At 39.6% G+C, this 21,718-nt stretch overlaps 1 protein-coding gene across 1 annotated transcript; it reads right to left on the minus strand.

Annotated features, from left to right (window-relative positions):
* Positions 1-12,092: 12,092 nt before the first annotated feature.
* Positions 12,093-15,615, minus strand: LOC147897143 (putative pentatricopeptide repeat-containing protein At3g01580). The gene has a single exon (XM_087381533.1). It carries the CDS (start codon positions 15,189-15,191, stop codon positions 12,870-12,872), a length of 2,322 nt encoding a protein of 773 aa, XP_087237659.1. The 5' UTR covers positions 15,192-15,615; the 3' UTR covers positions 12,093-12,869.
* Positions 15,616-21,718: the final 6,103 nt, after the last annotated feature.

The raw sequence follows: 21,718 nt of genomic DNA on the forward strand, positions 1-21,718 counted from the left end.
ACTATGTAGAGATATGTTTCCAATTTATTCTATCTTAGTGAGGTGTGCAATCACATATTACAATGTTGCTCTTGAGGATTTTTGTTAGAGAAGATTTATGAAGACCTATTCCTTCCTCATCTTGTGACTCTGAGTAGTTGGCTTCTCTTAAAGAGCATATAAAGGGATGCGAACCTTGTGCTAATAGTAATGGTGAGTCACCTTGATCATAGACATAATGTGTAGATCGTCTATGTCGATAGCCTAATGCTCTGTAATTCTTGCCATTGGCATAGTCTTTGTGTTTCTTCTTGCATTCTGGTTCTCAAAGGCATGGGATATGACAGTACTTATAGTTACGTGTTCTCTTAGGAGTACTAGATTGGTTTCCTTCTCTTCCACAGGTTTCCCTCTACCTTTAGAACTCCATGTTTCCCTTTGAGTAGTAAGACCACGGTATTAGTTTTGGTGACCTGAAGAGGATGAAGATTATTTGCCATGGCTATGAGAAGTGTTTCCCTTGGCTTGATTATTGAATATTTGGGTATTATTGCCTTTGCCTCTAGGGAATCACAGAGAAGTCATCACTTGAGGTTAATTTATAGAAAATTTGCCATATGCATATGCTTATCGTAAGAAAGTATGTCAAACTTTGTCTATTTTGATTGTGAATTCAGCCCCTCAAACATAATGTTTCCACACTCTTAGGGAAGAAATCACACCCAAAGTTTCCTTATCGTAAATTCCATGCCTCTCTGCATCATGCATCTGTGGCTCTCAAATTTAATGACATGTCCCTGTTAGATGAGGATAGCACCTTTGCAAAGTAGAGCGGGTGATTGGATAAAGTGGATGCCTTTATTGTTCGTTCAATTGTAGCACACAAGGAAAAATCTGATAGGTAGTAGAAAACTTGTCACTAAATTCATGACCAAAAGCAACACAAAAGCTACTATTTAAGTGTGATGGTTAGGTGCCTACCAATGCACTTCATGTGGCACACCAAGGCTGTCAATAGAAGCGTACAATGTTAAGATGATTACACCAATCAGAGGATCATCTATTACTATAAAAAAAGGTGAATTTAGAAACTAAAAGAAGCATCCCTCACACAATGATTGAGCAGGTGACTTAGAGACTAAAAGAAGCATCATTGACACAATGAGTGAACTATGGAAGAAGCACATCTGTAGAAATGTTCACCTATTAAATACTTTTGAGCATTAATTTTGTAAGCATTTTGCCTCCCTATTCCAATTTCTACAAGACCTCCAAAAGACAAATGTACGAGGCAATGCCATGATGCAAAATGAAACAACATGCTAATACAAGAGGTCAAGCAATTACAGGATAATATGAATGAGATGGCACATAAAATGCTAGATACGGATAGCAAAATAGGATAGGGATATGTCAAATAGAATAGATAATGGACATCAAATGTTAAAAGGGTAAGCTAAGGTTATCAACATGGAACAAATGGAGAAAAAAAAACAAGTTTAGAAAGGGCAAGGGAAGGACTAAATGTAAGGCTCTTAGATGCAACAAACATAAGACATCAACACTATTGAAGATATAGTGAAAAGTAAAATGGATGAAACACATTCACTTTGAGTAGGAGGAGTTGGACAAGGCAAATTAATCTTTGGATTGTGGGAGTAAAAGAGAGAGGATGAGCATATAGAAAAGGTTCTAACCAATGTCTTTTTGAAAAACAATGCACATCTCAGCCACTAAATGGTAGGAGGCCTTTAGAGTGGAAGAAAGGGGGACGAACTAAGGAAAATCATTGTCAAAGTCTAGACAACTAGTCCCATCTCAAAGTGAATCATAAGCATCATCTCAAGGAGCACTCCATATGAGTCAATGAAGATTTGACATAGAATCAATACTCCCAAAAGCCCAAAGAACTAGAAATAATAAAAAATACAAAGGGAAAAATGCATACATGAAGGATGGGAAAGGAGTAATTACACCAAAGAGAAAGGGAAAAGGGAAGCATAAATAGGGATTCGAGACCCTCAGGATCGAAGTATGGGATGTGGGAGGTCAGAACTTAGACAAGGTCATAGCATTAAAAGATGAAATATCGAAAACATATATACTTATAATTTTGGAATCATGGGGATATTAGGGGGATGAATCTCCAAAAATAAAGGCATTTTTGAAAACTTCAATATGGAACACAAAAAACACACATAGGAGGGAGAGGATTTGGTGCGACAGTATGCTACATGGCAATCGAAAAAATAGCAAAGGTCATCAAAGAAGACACATATAAGCATATATGTGGTTGGAAATAACAGCAAAAGAGGGAAACGTCAGGATGGCAACATGGTGATCACCAATCTACATACACAATAGTCATCTATCATAGGAAGACCCTTTTATGTAGTGGGGGGAGGACATAGCTAGGTGTTGCAAAGAGCATGCAATTATCTTGGTAGGGGGCTTCAATGCGAGAATGGGCTCAACACAAGGCATCATTACAATGGAGGGGAGAGACCCCATATGGATGGAAGAAATAGAAGAGGATGATAAAGAAAGAAAGGGCTTGAAAAGAACATCAAGGGATGCTGGGGAATCATCCAAATGGGAAGGTAGCTCCTCACCCTATGTGAATGCTTTGGGTCGAAAAGTTTCAATGGTACTTAATATTTCAAAGAAACGGAGGGATGTGCTTGCAGAACTCCTCACATGCTTGAGTACCTCAAGATTGGAGGGGAGACTCCCAACTCTAACCATAGAGCAATGTATCTACGCATCATACGAACAAAAGACGATGTAAAAAGATATATGGTTACACAAGTATTGACAAGGTCCATACCAATTTGGCATTTCATGTGTATAGCCCATTAAAGTGCTTAAAAAGCAACCAAGGTTGAGAACGAATTACCAAAAAGCTCATATGTATGAGGGAGAAATAGCGATAGCACTATCAGAAAGATTTTTATATCATCGAGAAAAAGAGAGGACTCCATGATACATCTACACCAACTTCTAATATTGAGGATTATGGGGTAAAGTGGGAGTTGGTCCTCTAAACATCTTAAGTCTCTACTAAAAGAATCCATGGATAGGATGGGGTGGACATGGAGAACGGCTCAAATATGTAGGTGGGTGGAGAGGGTTAGTGCGGTCTAAATGGTATTGGATGGAGGCAATTTTCAAAATAATATAGTGGAAGTGGAAGGTGTCTTCTAGTGTGCACTGTTTAAGATCGTGTGTGCTTAGGTCTTAGGGCCTCTAGGACTTGCTGTATTCTTCCTCTCACTGGCTTTCCATTTCTAGCTCTTTTGGCTACCAGGATGAGGGCGTCTTTTTGCCTCTACTAAGCAACTTGGGGCTTCTCAGTGGTTGCTCAATACTACCCAAGACTTTGGTTGGCCTCTACCCTTTTGATTCTCTAGCTTGTCGACGCATGCCGTTTTTGCTGATAGATCTTGCTGTAGAGCCATGATCTGTTTGCAAGGATGTGGCCGCAGCTCGCCAGTCCTTTCTTACGGGGGGTATTTTTTTGCGAGCTTTGCATGTGAGCTTTTTCATTTTTTTGTGAGCTTTTTTTGAGTTGTGAATGGAAAAGACATGAAAGGGAATACTAAAAGCATACACCTTTGTGAGCTTAAGGGTTTTCTTACTATCTTTATTTGAGCCTCAAAGTAAGAACTTTGTGCATGGATCACCAATTATGCACATCAATTATGGATCACATTCATGTCACCATGAACTTGTGTGATGGAAACCCTAGAGCTCAGCTAGGGATTGTGTTGGCATTGCCCTTGGCCAAGCTCTAGTGATCCTCATTTTAGTCTTTGTTTAAGACAAACTTCCCCTTCACATGAAGCTAAAAGGATGCCCTTTTAGTATCATTGATTATGATCTTGTTGAAATTATTCATTGTTAATAACCACTAAGTATACATGTTCAAACTATTAATATACAATGATGGTTGCCAAAACATTATGTCCATGTGTAGCATGATAAGTTCAAGCTCTTATGAAACAAAGAATTTTCAACAAAAACTTTTTAAAGATGTAGAATCTAGACACTATAACATAATAAATGGATTTGCTCATATTACACCGATCATTTTGACTACAAACATGACCATGTTTGGTGACCAAGTTATGGCCAAAATAAGACTGGCTGTCCAAGCCTCCCAAGCAAGGCCAAGGGCTACACTAGCGCAGCCCTTCAAGTGCTTGGGGGGCTTGGACAGCCAGTCTTACTTTGGCTATAACTTGGTCAATATGACTCCAAACATGGTCATGTTTGTAGTCGAAACGATCGGTGTGATATGAATAAAGCCATTTCTTGTGTTAGAGTGTCAAAGTTCAATATAATTAAAAAGTTTTTGTTTAACTTCTTTATTGAACACTTATAATTGGCAGCTTTTAACTAGAAGTAGGAGGCCTTATTGGCCATAGAGACCTCAAAGAGTATCGTTATAATTGTCATGATTCAGAGAGCCCAAAGAGCTAGGTGGGGCTAGGACACCTTGTTGGCGTAAAATCTTTCATTGACCTTAAGAGACCCAAATAGTATCTTCATGATTTTCTTGTTACATGGTTTGAGGATTACATATATTATCACTCATCAACACTGGTGATTAAAGAGACATGAAAGGTCTTTAAGAGTAGGATCTATTATATTATTGATGTGTGTGCCTTGGTTGTAGTGCGTGCATGGAATGCAAGTTTCAAATGCTTGCCTTCAAATACGTGATAATTTTCATGCATGACCAAAAAGATGCTTTGAAGGCATGCTTATAATTAGACATTGCATTGGTTTGAAGATCAAATATTTGAAGTTTTTTTCAAAAATGCAAATTTGAAATGATTACCTTTAATTAAAAAATACATCCTTCCAATCATTGCATTGCTTTGAAGATGTGCATGCGTCCAATCAGTCAAATGCTTCCAGTCACTACATTACTTCAAATATTAATGCATGTTTAGAATACTCTTAATATGAAACCACACAATAATCTATCATTTGAAATCCTTACCTTCTTTTCTTGAGCTCTCACACTCCTCTAAATCTATGTCCTAGAACGTTGCCAAGTAACCTTCTTTCTCAAGTGATCACGGATCAAGGGTTGTGTTATAAGTGTTGCTCAACATATGTGAGTCTTATATTATGTGAAGTCCCCCAAGAGTTTAGTTATATAATGTTCTTAAAAATGACCAAAAGAATCAAGTCCCTTGAGCTTAGCCCAAGAAAAGCTCGCAAAAAAATGAAAAAGCTCGCAAAAAATAAGCACCCCTTTCTTACTATTTCTTTGAATGCTTCTCCAATTGCTTGGAGACTGGCTACTTTTGCCTTCTTGAGCTTGAGCTCTTGAGTGAGCTGTTCAATTCTTTGTCGAGTTTGAGAGTATTTGGTGCCCACCTCTACGAGTGTCTCGTGGTGCTACTTGAAGTTATTGTGGGCCATCTTTGTGCCTTGCATGAAAAACTCCATGAATTGATCCTCCATCAGCTCGACTTTGTCCAATTCTTACTCCCTAAGTTTTTTGATTGTCAGCAAGTTGTAGGCGGGAGATGTGCAGTGTCTGAGTACTTCCTAGACATCTATCCAACTTACATAGAGGGACCTATAGATTTAAGAATGGGGGCCTTGAATGAAGAGAGCAATGACTCCATCTACTTTGAGATGTCAAGAAGCAAAGTCTGAGTAGTGGGACCATCAAGATCATTTAAGGCAAAAAGAAAATCATTGTAGAGTTTGGCCTTGATTGATTCGTCTACTACTGTTGCTGCTATTGGTCCAAGACTTGAGTGGACATGATAGGAGAGGTGACCACTTGAGTGGCAATGAGAGATATTGTTAATCCTTTTCAGGCTGCCGTTTACTGCTTTCTCTTTAGCTCATTCCACTACATGTTCGGCCTATCAAGAGGTAGCTCGAAATATTTCTTGCTGCTGCCAGTACTCTGCTTGCTCTTCTATTGTGGAGAGGGATGGAACTATGACTAGAGTTGGTTGGAGGCAACAAGGGTTGTGATATGTGATACTGTACTAATTTGTAGGCCACTTTGCTTTCAAAATGTGTTTTGTGATCCGCATACAGAGCATTGGGTTGCCAATTTTTTGCATTGGCTTTTGGCACTGCAGATGGAGCTCTTTCTAAAATAATCTACCCAATTTGTGTAGTATTGCACTGGATCTAGTCGAAGGCATAGTAGGTTGGGCATGACAACATTATGGTGGTCGATCATATCCACGTTTGTCAAAAAGTGGAGTACTCGGGCCAGTTTGACGAAGGCTTGGAATTCCTCCCTTCTACTTGTGGCCATCCTAGTCAACCAAAGGTGAAATCTTTGGCTCTAAGTAGTGCACATTTACAAATGGTTCGGTCATTATGGGGAAATCAAAACTTGCCTTGATGGCATCAATGCTATGCATTGTTCTATGCACTTGGAGATACAATACAATAGAAAGTGATTTGCTTATTTCTATGCATGCCTACCATCTAAAATTTGTGAGTTGGAGTGTATATGTGATTCCCCAAAGTCAATGGCATCAAAGTTTACATAGGCAAATTCATGGATGTACTCCAACCTTAATTTAACTAGCCCATGTGAATCATCTGCCATGTCCATGATGAGATGAAGCAATTGATTAGCCTCTTCCATTTCCTTTTAATTGTATTCAGGCGGCTTCTTGTGTGCTAAGCATTCTTATGCCCTAGACCATAGTCTAGCTATGCCTCACGGCTCAAAGAAAAAATTTCCAACATGATGGGGAGGTTTGGGCGGTCTGACTCCAACATGGTAAACCCATTCACAAGGCAAACCAATGTGCCAGTGGAGCTGCAGGGCCCACCATCATCAACTATGCCTGGAGTCATGTAGAGTGCCCTGATACCCACCATACAAATGAGCACTATGGCACCATATACGTGCTTCTATGAGGGAGAACCCTCATTTAGTAGCACTTTTGAACCAAGGATGCCAAATAGATATCGATCGCAAAATCCCATGGCACAAATGGGTGAATAGGCGAAATCTATCCGACAACTGCTCTCTACAAACTGATGCCCAATTTAATTGTGCCTATGCCTAGGACACCACCAGTGTAGCCGATACATCCAAGCCTGCCTCGAATGCCAGTCCTAAGACCCAGTGGGTTAGGAGCCACCAATCCCACTTTTGTCCAACCAACATCCATTTATAATCCACCTCTAGTATAGCCCATGGGACAATACCCTCCCCACCAATAAGTCCTCCTATCCCACAAATGGTGCTTATATTAATGAAGCCATGAGGATCCTAGTGCAAGCACTAGGAACGGGGGCCATGCCACCAACCTTCATTGGGAGGGACACCAACTCCTCTACGAGTAAACCAATCACAATCTCCAAACTCATCACCAAATTCTTACATGAAGGAGACCTAGTGTCCCACATGGAAAGATTTGAGTAAATTTGTGAAACCTTTGGGCACATTGGAGACCTAGATAAGGTTAATACCTTTGGGTTGAGCCTTGATGGCAAGGCAAGTCGATGGTATAGGGCTCTAAACCCTAATAAGAAAATTCATTGGGACACACTATGAAGATCATTCATAGTGGGGTTTTTCCCCAGTGGTCCCAAATAGAGCCCTAATAACCAATTATATGAACTTAAGCATAACGATATTGAGTCCCTTCCCTGACTACATTGCCCCTAAATTCACAGTGCGAGCCACACAAAATGATGAGCGATGTGCAACTCTTGCCATGTTTCCTTATAGGGTTGTGGGACTCCAAACTCCATGACCTTCTATTTGCCATGAACCGTAGGTTGTTTGAGATGTGTAGCAAGACTAGTATACTCGAAACCCCATGGGGCTTCATTAAAAGTGTTCCAAAGTACCATTACAACTGCTAGTATAGGTGAAGCCAAGGAGATAACTCTACTTATGAAGGACGTACACATGGAAGAGTTGGCCACCAAAATTTTGAATCAACTAAGCCAACAACTCAAGGGAGGATTGATGTAGAGAAAGGATCTAGAAATCCTCACGTATTTCCAAGATGAGACAACATGTGGTGTGGTAAAGATGTGATCATTAGCTTTGAAATGTTGCGGGAGCATTAGTGAGTCCAAAGAGCATCAATCTTGACGCATAGACTCCCCATACCATGGCAAATTCCATCTTATGTTGATCCGCTAGGGCTATGGATACCTTGTTAACCAGAGAATCCATCAAGAAAGATATAGGATTCTTTTCGTGCAATTATCTCTAGTACATGCTCCATGAATGGTTTCAGATAGTAGTCTTTTTATGCATTAGAAACTAGAAGGTTATGCATGTTCCTAGGTAAAACAAACAAGCCAAGGTCGCTTTTACCAAAGAACCAAACCTCCTTCTAGATTCAAAAGTTGGAGGTGAAGTGTGTACGATGCTGCACGTCTATTTGAGTACGGATTACCATACTTCTGAAAACAAAATCATGGTAGGGAAATCCCTTCATGAATAAAATTTTCTAAGGGCCACCATATGCTAACCCAAACCTACATTTAACTTAATTATTTTTTGACATGTATAAATGATATCATACAGACAATAATAGAACCATGGGAAGAAAGATTCCAATATTAACAAAAGCTAAAAGATGACATTATTGCATTAGTTACATTCACATAGAAGAAATGCATAACAAGAATGCAAGCAATTACGCTGACGAAATAAAATGCATTAATTACTTGCCAATCCAATGCTTAAAGTGGATAGAGATAGTATCATAAACAAAAAAGAACTCATGGAAATTCATAAATACCATTAAGAGAGCAAATAACAGCTAAGAAAATTACTTAGGAAGTCCCATTAACTATTTTAAACTAAAAAGAATCCATACATAACAAATTGATTAAGGATAACCACAATTAAAGGTATAAATTCACCAAAACGCTAATTAAAAGGTAAGAAGGGTTGAGGAGGTGCTTTGCAACCACCCCTCATTAACATATATTTGTAGAAGAGTACTATGGTTAAGCCAAATAAAAGAAGAAATTAATGGCTACTGAGAGTAAAGGTATACTAACATAATGGCAGTATAACGTCTGATTAGCAATGTTACCAAGGAAGTGTCAAGTTCGATAAACATTTTACACCGATCCTATATTGCTTCCAATACATTAGAGTAGAAAAGGAACATTGTAAAGTATATTATACAAGCAAATTGACAATCCAATATAGGGATATTGATCATCACCTACCAAAATTCCAAGGAATGACATTTTGCCTTAACATCATGTAGAGTATGATCTTAGTGCTTGAGGTATTCCATGTATCAATCCTCTATCAAGGAAATAGCTCTCTGCCATACATATAAGGTAGCACAAACAATGTTGAGTTGATATTGTAGGTGCAATTAGAATTTTATCATATCTCCGGTCCATTAGTAGTGTAGTCAATAAGTGTGTGAAAATGTGAAATTAGTATTGCAATCATCACGGCAATAGTATTGCTTGCTAGGCCGACATCGTAGAACCAAATGCCAATAGGATATCAACTCTCCATCCATGAAATAGTTTCATTACCTTCATGTAGAGTATGGAGCTTAAAGTAACATAGATATCATGCTTAATTATTTCATCACACATGGGACTCATCAAACTCCCATAAAGTACCATTTATCTTGCCATCATCACCAAAGTTGTTGAGCAGACTATCAAAGATAAAAAACTATAATGAAAGTTATAGGTGCCCTAATAAACACATGTAAATCAAAACCGAAAATAAAACTCATAACCATAACTGTCTCAATATCCCTAGTAGAGCATCATGTTGCAACATGGTGCACATAGTCCATCCATTTCCCATCGAGGAGATAGTGTCAATCGCAAGACCAACATCTAAGGATCACAAAGTGACATCAACCATTGGATATAGGCTTTGGCCACAATAGATAACTGTAAAACAACACATCCAATGTTCCCAAATGTATATATTGTTTCTCTTTGCTTAATTTAGAACATTGTACATTTGTGAGATACATCCTTCTGTTCTCTTCTTACACTTCATGGCAATGTCTTTATTTTGCAGAAGATGGAGTTACGAGACAATTAGGTCGTTGTGCATAAAGCTTCTTCCCTCACGTGTATGTATGTGTGCATGTGCATGCGTGTGTAGGTGTTAATATGCACGTACGTGTGTGAGAGTGCACGCACGCACACACACACACACACACACACTCCTAGTCCCCTCCAAAAAAGTCAAATTCACCTTGTTCTTGAAGTCTAAGAGTACAATCGCGAGTCGTTGAGCCTCCTGACATTGCACTTTGTGCTTCCAAGAAAGCAAATATGTAATCTAAGCCTGTCTGTGTGGCGCGAATGATGTTTGGCAAGTATGGGTGCAACCACAAACTCAAGACCCTCACCAAGATGTTGTATGCAGTGTCTAAGAGAGGCGGGCACCACTGATAATCGCCTCCCTTTGGGATGAAACAAATCCATCCGCAAGCGACAGATTAAGGCAGCTGGCCTCAATCAAAAATCTCCTAAAAGGTTGGTGGCCACATGCTCCCAAAAGGTGCGGAAGAAGAGTGGGGAGAGACCATTTCCCTTAGGCACTTCTGTATCAAGGGACCTCATCACATGCAAAGAGACCATTGAAGGAATGCAGACCCACACGTTGCTACTTGTAGAAGCACAGTCTCCTCCTTTGCTTGGAAAAGCTAATTGTAGAAAATGGTGCACAACTCATAATCTTCTAGCTATCTGAGCGAAGATGCCCCCCTGGCATAATTGTTGAAGTCTCGTCTAATTATCTCAGAATCCACTTCCAAAAAGAGTCTCTTTGCTGGTAACACGTCAATGCATAAATGTTAAGGATCCCAATACAAGGATCCCCTACCCAAACACCCATCCACACCGCGATGCCCCCATAAGGTCTCCCTAGTCAAAAACCTCCAAAGCCAAGGATTATCCCATTGAGATGCAGATTCCACAATTGCACCCTACTAGGAACTAAATCTCAAGGCCACCTTGTAAGAGTAGGCAAATTGCATCTCCTGATGTACCAGGGCCAAAACTTACACCCTACTAGGAACTAAATCTCAAGACCACCTTGTAAGAGTGGGCAAATTACATCTCTTGATATACCAGGGCCAGAACTTGGCAAGAGTGTTGCTCGAACATCTTACCGTGGTACATGTTCAAGAGATTGGGACTTTCCGGTTTGGAGCCTATCCCGTTTCAAGTTCACATGGCAGATCAAAGGAGAATTAAGCCAATTGACATAATCTTTAATCAGTTAATTTGTATGCAAGGCACGATGTTCCGCAAAAATTTCGTAGTCCTGCAGATGGAGGAAGAAGATGTGTGCTATCGCATGTTGTTGAGTAGGCCTTGGTTTAAAGCTGCCAGAGTGAAGCAAGATTGGGGTTTGTCTATGATTACAATACAAAATGGTAAGAACAAACTTAAAATGCAAATGATCCCGAGTACAACGATGTAGAAGAAAGAGCGATAAGTTGTTGGGGCTTGATGCACTCGGTCATGAAAACCATGCACATTCTAACTCACCACAATCCAACTCTGGGAAGGATTGAGGGAAGGAGAACAAAGCCCTCCTAGAGCTAGAGGCCTGTGACGTGTGCTCTAAGCAACCCACCTTTGTTGGTGTTTTTAAGGGTGAGTAGTCCCAATCCATTCATCAGCCAACTTGCAATTATATGCAGTGATTCAGATTGGGTAGGTGATTATGATACCCCATAGTTGACCAATGGCAATTGTTTTTTCCTTGGCAAGTCATACATATCTTGGTTAGAAGTCAATTCATTGTTGCCACCTCTACTTATAAGGCTGAGTACATGATAGCTTCCATTGCAATGGTACATTGTGTACGACTAATGAGGTTACTTGTAGATCATTGTGAGTGTTAACAAATACCCACTTCCATTCTCACTGATAGTCAAGAGGGTTATGGCCGCGGTAGGTTTTTCATGCCATACCTTGAGATTCACTATCATTATGTCAAAGAAAGACTTCATGCAAGGAAGATCACATTGACATACTACTCTATACATGACAATGTTGTTGATCTGTACACCAAGGCACTACCCAAAGACAAGTTCAAAGCTTTCTATAGACATTTAGATTTATTTCCTTTTGGTGATTTCTTTGTACTTGTTCACACTGCCGCTACAAGAGGAACTTGTGTGATTATTAATGTGGTGTGAACTCACCCTTGGGACACTTTTTCCTCAGTTAGAAGGTTTTCCTAGGGTGAGCATTTTGGTGTGCTCCTCTGATCCCCAAACCCAATAGGCATAGGGGGCTGTTATATATACTTCTTAAGTTGGCGGACTGGAGAACTGACCTTGCTGACATGGCCAGGCCCCTCTTGGCTGACTTGCCTCCATGCTGTGGCTGTTCAGACTCTTCCCAGATGACTCCACCAACAGTGGTCTTCCCTATGCCAAATGGCAGTGCTGCCATGTGGCTGCTCCAAACTGCTGCAGGTGCTACCTTTTGTGCCTTCTGCCATGTCACCTGCTAGGTGATTGCTTGCTAAAATGCTGCTCTTCTGCTGTGGTGGCCATACAGTAGCGCATCTGCCTACATGGCAACTCAGTTGCACAGCAACTTGTGTGGCAGCACTGCTGGCTGCTGGTTCGGCTGCCTAAGGACTCGCCATGCTGCAACACCTGACCTTCCAACCTCAACATCCTAATTGCGACAACCGTCCAACTATCCCACAATTGGGGCTCACAACCAAGAGGTACGCGCTCTACCCCTTAGCATGCCACTCATTCACCTGACAGAGGTGGCATATGAAAGAATGGGAACGTATCTTTGAATGGGTACGGGAATGGGGGAAGCCATGTCACATGAAGCACAACTCAAGCCTCTTGCTAATAATAAAATTTTTTACCAGGCATCTTCGCCCATGCAATCTATCCTTGAATCAATTTTCGCACTTGCACCTTATCATCCCACCTACCAGCCACAGCATAAGAGTTTGACAATTGCACAACAGCTGCTGCATTATGCGGTTCCAATTTGAGAATCCTTTCTGCAGTACGTTTAGCTAGCTCCAAATTACCATGAATCCTGGAGGCACCCAGTAAGGACATCCAAAGTGTAGGGTTCGCTTCACATGGCATTTTCAGGATAAGATTTTCTGCCTCGTCTAGGCAACCTGCACGTCCAAGAAGATCCACCATACAAGCATAGTGGTCTGCAATTGGAGTGATGTCATGCTCGGTTTTCATGGAATTGAAGTACTGCCGGCCTTCATCCACTAGACCTGCATGGCTACATGCAATAAGTACACCAATATATGTAACTTTATTCGGTTTCACACTTCCTTTCAACATGCATTGAAACAGATTTACGGCTTCCTCACCCTGCCCATGCCGGGCATATCCAACAATTATGGAGGTCCATGGAACTACACCTTTGCTCTGCATTTTGTTGAAGACTTGCAATGCATGATCTAGGCTCCCACATTTAGCATACATGTCCACTAGGGCGCTTGCAACAACCAAATCATTCTCAAATCCATGTCCCACAACATCCACATGGATCTCTTTACCATGCTTGACGGCTCCTAGGTTGGCACATGCATTGAGAGCACTGACAAACGTCACTTTACTTAGTTTCAAGTCTTCCTGCTGCAATCTCCAGAATAATTGCAGAGCCTCCTCATTATGCCCAAGCTGTGCAAAGCCGGTAACCATTGCATTCCATGAGACCACATCTCGTCTGGGCATTTTGTCAAACACTTCATATGCATGCTCTATACTGCCACATTTGGCATACATGTCAACAAGAGCACTGCCTACAAACAGATTCGATTCATATCCACTTTTGACTATATGTTTGTGAATCTGCTTGCCCTGCTCTAAAGCAGGAAGTCCAGCACATGCATTAAGGAGGCTAGTAAAAGTAATCTCATTTGGTTTCAAACCTTGTTCTTGCATCAGCCCAAAAAGTCCTAAAGCTTGCTCACCATGACCATGCTGAGTGTATCCCACAATCATTGCATTCCAAGAAACTGTATCTAGTTTAGGCAGTCTGTCAAACACTTGCCTTGCTACCTTTACTGCCCTACATTTGATGTACATGTCGAGAACAGTATTCGCCACTCCAATATTATATTCAAATCCACGTTTGATGATGCAAGAATGGATCTCCCTGCCCTTTTCCAGGTTTCCAAGGTTGCCACATGCATTGAGCATCATGGTTAAAGTTACACTATTTGGTTTGAAACCTTCCCATTGCATTTTGCAGAAGATTTCCAAGGCTTCCTCGCCAAGCCCATGCTTGTTATACCCTGCAATCATCGTATTCCATGAGGCCAGATCTCGTTTAGGCATTTGGTCAAAAACTTGGCGTGCTTCTGCTATACTCCCACACTTTGTATACATGTTAATCAGATTGTTGCTCACAAATACATCCGACTGAAATGCACTTCTTTTAATGTGCCTATGGATCTCCTTGCCAAAATCTGCAGCTGCCACGCTGGCACATGCCTTGAGGACGCAGGCAAATATAACATTATCTGGATCCACACCATTTTGCTGCATTCGCTGAAAGAGTTTTATAGCCTCTACACCTTGTTGATGCTCTGCATACCCTGAAATCATCGCACTCCATGATACAATATCTCGTTCATGCATATTAGCAAATACTTGCTTTGCATCCTCCAAACTTCCACATTTAGAGTACATTTTCACCAGCATGTTGCCCGAGAGAAGATCTGATTCAAGCCCATCTTTTATGAAGTAGCTATGGACCTGCTTGCCCTGCTTCAGAGCTGCTAAAGTAATGCATGCGTTGAGCGCACAAATGAACGTGACCTCATTAGGTTTCACACCTTCCTGTGCCAGCATTTCCCAAAAGAGTATTAACGCTTCCTCTCCATGCCCATGTCGTCCATATGCTGCTATCATCGCAGTCCACGAGACCACAGTCCGTTTTGGCATTTCGTCAAATACTTGGCGGGCCTTGACCAAACTGCCGCACTTGGCATAAATATTCAGAAGGGTGTTCCAGCAATCTTTTGGCATATGGGCATGTACTTGCTTTTCTTCTGCTGGTGATTTCATGTTGATGCATCCCTGCAGGACATCTTTATAGTCCGCCCCATTGCCTGGTCTATCTAAAACGTCAAATATTTCTATCAATCTCTCCGTCGGATCTTGCATCCTCATTCCTGATCGGTGCTGCATCTTTCCAATTGTCCTACCGGCCCGCTTCACCTGAACATACATGCGGTGCAAAATACAAACTATACTTGCAACACTTTGGTGGGTAATAGCAGTTAGCGCTACGTTTTATCCCAAGAGCCGCCAAGATACGCCACCATTTGACCTCCTCTGAACTTCAGGGTACAAGCCCAAGCGCTGTAATAAGGGATCCTCAACGCCACCATAAGATAGTTCTCGTTCTGAAGGCCACTGCCTGTGTGGTTAAAGATCTGCAGCAAGGTTAGGAAGGCATTGCCATATCGTGACCGCTTCGTGCTTGCCACACTGCCCAAGCTGGGCTGGTTGAATGACTTTGAGAATAGAGAAGTTGTAGACCAGATGAGCATGCGCTCATGGACGCTCATGGTAGTCATATTACAATTTGAGGTGTCTTCCCATATATGTATGCCAAAGATGACAGCGTTCAGACTAGGTTGCTAAAAAGTGTGGCTCTGTTTATGCCAGGCGTCCTGAGTCCAAGCCACGTATGCGTTTGTATATGCTGGTAAGGCCTAGGGGCAGCTCACGATTCTATCTTGGACACCTTGTATGAGACGCTCTTGGCACTTTCGAGTGCATTAAAAAAAAAAAAAAACAATGATGAGCGCTCCACCCCCAAAAGTTATATGCTTTGTAGAGTTCCAACTTGGAATTCGCTACGTTGGAGCTCAATTCATTGGGTGACATGGAAGTCAGACGATAGCTTGAAAGCTTGTCATGGTGCTACTTATAGAGGTGGATGTGATCACATACTCAGAGGACCTCAAATCATAGGATTGGATTTGTCGATCTGTTCCAATCACGGTTTTGGACTTTAGGTCACTCGTAATTCTAATTCTTCACTTGGAATGCCCAATAAAGTAAGAAGAAAATTGTGAGTGGTATTACTTTCTTGTTCTTTCAATAAATAGAGCCATGGATAGTGAAATGCAACTTGTAGGGAATCACATGCGTGTGATTTTACACATATGCATTCAAAATTCAAACAAGCATATTTAAAGATGAGAACCATCATGTGGAATGGCTTCAAGTGGGTGTGTCTTGTGGTTTCGATGGATTTAAATAAAAACCAAATAATTTGCATACTAGGAAGCCAATACATAAAGCACTTGAGGTTGTATTTAACATAACATTCATTGGCCTCTTCATTCACTGTAAGACCTTTATTTAAACACCATTTGGAACATGTATACCACACTTCTTCAAGAAAAGGTGAGCCACATGCGTGAGGATTATGGCACAATGTGGAAGTACTTCACATACCCAGATCCAAGGAATTTTAAAGCTTAAGAAGAGCAACCAATCGACTCTTCCTTGAAAAGAATCTCTTGGTAAGCCACCAACTACTCATTAGTTGCCAACCTATTAGTGCCTCCTTCCTCCATTGTTTGATCAATTTATCTCTTTGTTCCAAATTACCAGCCTAAGGTGATTCATGCCTTACACACTTTAGAACTATGTTTTTGCATAGTTAGACCTTGAAAATTTGACCCTTTCTTGAAAAGAATCTCTTGGTAAAATAGTGGGATCTTATTATCAGCCCCTTCCTCTGTTGTCTAATCAATCTACCTCCTGCTCCAAATTGCTAGTCCAATGAGATTCATGCACACTTAAGAACTATGTTTTTGTGTAGCTAAATCTTGACAACTCTTCGTATAGATGTGTTTGCGACCTCCTTTGATCACTTGAGGGAAAACAATGCATGCAATATAGAACTCGAGTAGCTTAAACCACCCCCATCACGATCATAAAAGTAGGATTAAGGCCATCATGTGAGATCTTCTAGGCCTCTTTGATAGTGATTCTGGAGTTGTATATCAAAATCTTTTATTAAGTCAATGTATCATTTTGAAAGCTTCTTTCCTTGAATAGCAAGGGGAGGTTCCTCCTCGATCATCTTCTCCTTACACTTACAAAGATGTTCTTTTATTTTTACTAGCTTACCTTTACCCTTATTAGGTTGTTTTGAGCCTCTTATTGTCTTTCTTCTTCTTCAATATACAAAGTAATTGGTTGTTGCTTTATGGTATACCAGGTTGAGAATCATCCAATTCATAAAAAAACATGCTTGTTAATCATCAATTTCTTGGCTTGCATATCATATAACCTATGCTCTCTGTTCATTTGCATAACCAACAAAGATTCATTTGACTGGTTTAATCCTCTTCTTGTCATCTGGAACATGAGCAAAAGCTTTACACCCAAAGATCCTAAGATGTTTAATTGCTAGTTTCCTTCGAGTGAAAGCCTCCTCATGAATCATATCTAGGATACCTTGAGTAAAGCTCAAACAAATTCTAGTATAGTCCTATTCTTTCTTTCAACCACCCAATTTTGGTGAGGGATATCATCTGCTATATACTGTCTCAGTATGTCACACTTTTTGCAAATAATCAATAAATGTTGTAGTTGGTGTGTACACAAAGGGATATTAGAGATAGGAGTGCATGCAATGCTTTTCTACATTTTTTCCATCATAGGGATTATCAACTTATCAATAGACCTCTTTTATCTTCCCTCATTATTGCATAGTTGAACTTGTATCTTCATTGCGGTTTTCATCTTCCTTCATCACAAATTTTTCTAATAGTTAAGGGTTGGTTTTTTGTTTGAAAACTTAAGTCTTACATTTTTTTTAAATGTGTTTTAGTTACATGTTACGTTTTCATGGTCTACAGACGTGTATAGGAAGGATGCTACTATCCATCATCTTCCACTATTTATTGTATGATTTGATTTCTTAAACATAGACATATGCATGACAATGTAGAACTTAAAAAGGCCAAAATGGTCAATTTGAATGTATAGTGCTTGTTGTAAATGAAGGATGATATTCTTCATCATCTTCCACAATTTATTATATAATTTTATTTCTTGTATGTGGGCGTATGCATGACAATGTGGAACTACAAAGATAGGTCCTTTTGATGCACTATTGCATTGGAATCGTAAAATATGCCTCTTTTTGGTTTGAATGTTTGTTTACAAAGAGTATTTTTCTTTACCAAGAAAAATATTTATTCATATATTATTTAATTTAATTTAAACTTAATGAAAATACACTGATAATAAATTTTAAAATAACATTAAATGTCTTTTAATAGTTAAAAAAGGAGACAATGCTAGTGACCCAAATTAGAACTTGTTTTCATTCATTTATTGCAACAACAAAATTACCATTTCAACTCTACACAATATCATCTATATCAATGCAATCTTTCTCATCTTCTATATGCTTTGCTAGTCAGAGGTTTGATTGTGCTTTCTTGCAAGGAATCCATGGTTTTTTGACCTTGCGCTTCTCAATGGGAGCTTTTTCTTGTCCTCTCCACACAATTGAATGCACAAGTTTCCACCTTGCTAGATCAAATTCCTTGTTGTATTACCATTGCTTGGCTCAACATTTCTTGTAGCCAACTATGTCACTGCATTGCCTTCTACCTATAGAAGCACAATACTATGCTCACTTTCTTATAGTTTGTTTAAAATGTGTTTCGCTCTACAAAAACACCCATCCAAGTGGGGTGTATATTATCGCATGGCCTTGCCAAAACAAAACTTTTCATATTTGTATGTTTAAGAGGATAAAATCCCTCTCTTAGTGAATCATAGGTTGGTCTAGCATATCGATTTTCGAGGTAATCAATGCCCAAGAGCTCAAGATCTTCTTTGGCACCATTTGCATTATCCAACATGGTTGCTCTCAACCAAAATGGATGGAAAAGTTGTTCTTGAATCATAGTCAGATATTCATGCAAGAAATTTATTTGTCCCAATAGTTAATTATGAGAACAGTCCATGTTTTATATGCCTTGTCTAATCTCTCATCATTTCCCTTTCTCTAGACCTTCCATACTCCACACGCTTACTCAATCTAGATAGTACTAGTCCTTTTTATTTTAGTACTCATGTGATAGAATAATTTTCTGTTGTCCTATAGCGGTCTACAATTTGTATCATATTTCCATGTTTCTATACCATTGATAGAGAGAAAATTGCAATGGCTTGGAATGATCCATGACCTAATCTTCTTCATCATTTGCATACTCTTTAAGAAGCCCCTTGATGTTGGGACCTCTGTGTATGACAAATGGTATAGATAACTACATTCACATTCATTAAAGGCTTGCATCAAGTGAGGAAATGTGAGTACATAGTTTTCCCTAAGTGTCTCAGGAATCAAATAAACAATGCATCAATGTCCTCATGTGTATGATCAACCATGAAGAATTATAGTGAAAATTTTGAGATGTAGTAAATAATGATAAGTAGGCAAAAATATATATACTCTTGCTCTTTACTCCAAAGCTTTCAACTAGAGAAGCAAAATAAATGGAAGCATTCTATGGTATCCAACTAGATTCTGTAAGATCATTTCTTTTCATGTTATCATTATGAAAGGCATAAGATCATATCTATGTGTAATTCCCTTCACTTGCGTGTGGCAATCCAGTACATCTATATTCAATAAAGTTGATAATATTCCATACAATTTTGGTTTTTCCATGGCAAGCCCACATGTGGTTGCCCTCTCAAAATTGTGAAAGCACAAAGGATGTGAACCTATTGTAAAATTAGGACCATTTTTCTAGAATTGTAATGCAAAGTTACCATAAAATAACCTGATCCTACCCACGAGTTGATCCTCTTACAATGACATGCAATTGCATAATATGGTCCAAACTTTTTGGTCAAGGTTTCACCCTAAATGCATGAATTCACTTGGTCTATATTTCATGTATGCTACAATTTTGGGTTGGTTCCAGCTCTGAAGATAAGTGCCATTCATGACACAAGCTTCTACAAGACATATGTTGTAAATCATGTGCCCTTCATCTTAGTAGCAAGTGGTATAAGGATAAAATAAGTAAGCCAATATCTAGAGTCCAATCTAAAATCAAAACCTATGATAGTTAGGGATATGAGGAGACACCAATTGTTAGGTGCAACTGGCACCTTTTGGGAATATGTTTTGATATATCAGATCAATGAGAAAGATATGGCATAAGAATGATGCATGTTTCTTGAAAGAGGAGAACTATATTTCCTAGATGTTTTGTAGTGTGCCCTAAGCTTCAATTGTCGTCTTTCCATATTTAGCCTTCCGTTTATATACAATGAGCAACCTGATTCTATGTTTCACTCTCTAAATGTGGCATATTTGATGTTTGGCATAATCTTCTCCCATGCAATCATTCGGGATATGTTGAGTGATCTTCTGCATTGTCGTTGACTATATGATTCTTGATGGATGGAGTGTTCCCTCCTAACATGAAAATAGATCAAAGGTGGAGACTGGCCTTAAAAAGTAAACAATTTTTTATGATAGCTAGAGCATTGTACTAAAGTGGTATCGACCAGGTACTTTGTCGATGTGTGCCGGATCATGAAGAATGTGGTGTTACAGGACGCACATTAGGGAATATCTAGTGGTCATTTTTCAAGAGACATCACATCAAAGAAAATTTTCAAGCAAGATTGTGGTGGCCAATAATGATCAAAAAATCGCAAGAGTATGTGAAACGATGACATGATAATGTCAGAGAGATGGACCTCTAGTGGATGTGGATAGAATGCCCTTGGATCTAGTTTACCTCTAGAACCCTTCTAGAAGTGGGGTTTGGACTTCATGGGGTCATTCAAACCAGCAGCTCGATTCATTGAAAATAAATACATATTGCTGGCGACTATCTACTGTACCAAATGTGTGGAGGGGCAAGCCCTTAAAGATAATACGACAAATAATAGGTGAAGTTCATCTACCATAATATCATGACGTGATTTGGATATTCAATAGAGTTGGTTTTGGATCGTGGAGGTCATTTGCTAAATAAAACTATCAAGGAATTGACAAAGGTGCATATGATTTCACATAAGGTGTCAATGACATATCACCCCTAGGCAAACAGACAAGAAGAATGTGGCAACAAGGTGATGAAATAGATCTTGAAGCTTACCATATGGGAAAATAAAAAAGATTGGGATATGAAGCTCAATTCTACACTTTGAACGTTGTGAATGGCATTCAAGGTAATTATAGGAATGACCCCATTTATGGTTTGGAAGCTATAGCTTCGATAGAGTTTATCTCTTCTACTTTGCACATTGCTGCATAGAAACTTTATTCGCAAGAAATCGTGGAATTTTGCCAATATCAACTCCTATAGTAGTTGGATGAAGATACTCTAATCAAAAGCCAGTATACCACATAGGTCATACAAGAAAGACGAAAGGCTTGGGCCAATCGTAATATTAAGTTTAAAGGTTTAAGAAAGGGGATTTGGTTTTAATTTACAATTCTAGATTGGAAATGTTTTTGGGGAAGTTGAAGCTTCACTATGAAGGACCATTTCAAATTGTATAGGATATGGGATATGGATCGTTTTAGATTGCAAATCTACACGATAATGTTTTCCATCGTATGTTGAGATTAGGGCAACGGTGGATACTCAGTTGGAAAAAACTGACAATCACTCAGATATGGGAAACAACTAGTCAGAAACTATAGTCAAGGCAATAAAAGTGCTATAAATCATGGAGACTCCCCATAG

Source organism: Dipteris shenzhenensis, chromosome 11 (genome assembly GCF_047967505.1).
Source record: "Dipteris shenzhenensis isolate YYH24624 ecotype China chromosome 11, Dip_SZ_1.0, whole genome shotgun sequence".
Classification (NCBI taxonomy): Eukaryota; Viridiplantae; Streptophyta; class Polypodiopsida; order Gleicheniales; family Dipteridaceae; genus Dipteris; species Dipteris shenzhenensis.

Excerpts from the sequence above, each read along its gene's own strand:
- LOC147897143 (XM_087381533.1), bottom strand. The coding sequence starts at position 15,191 with ATGTATGTTCAGGTGAAGCGGGCCGGTAGGACAATTGGAAAGATGCAG.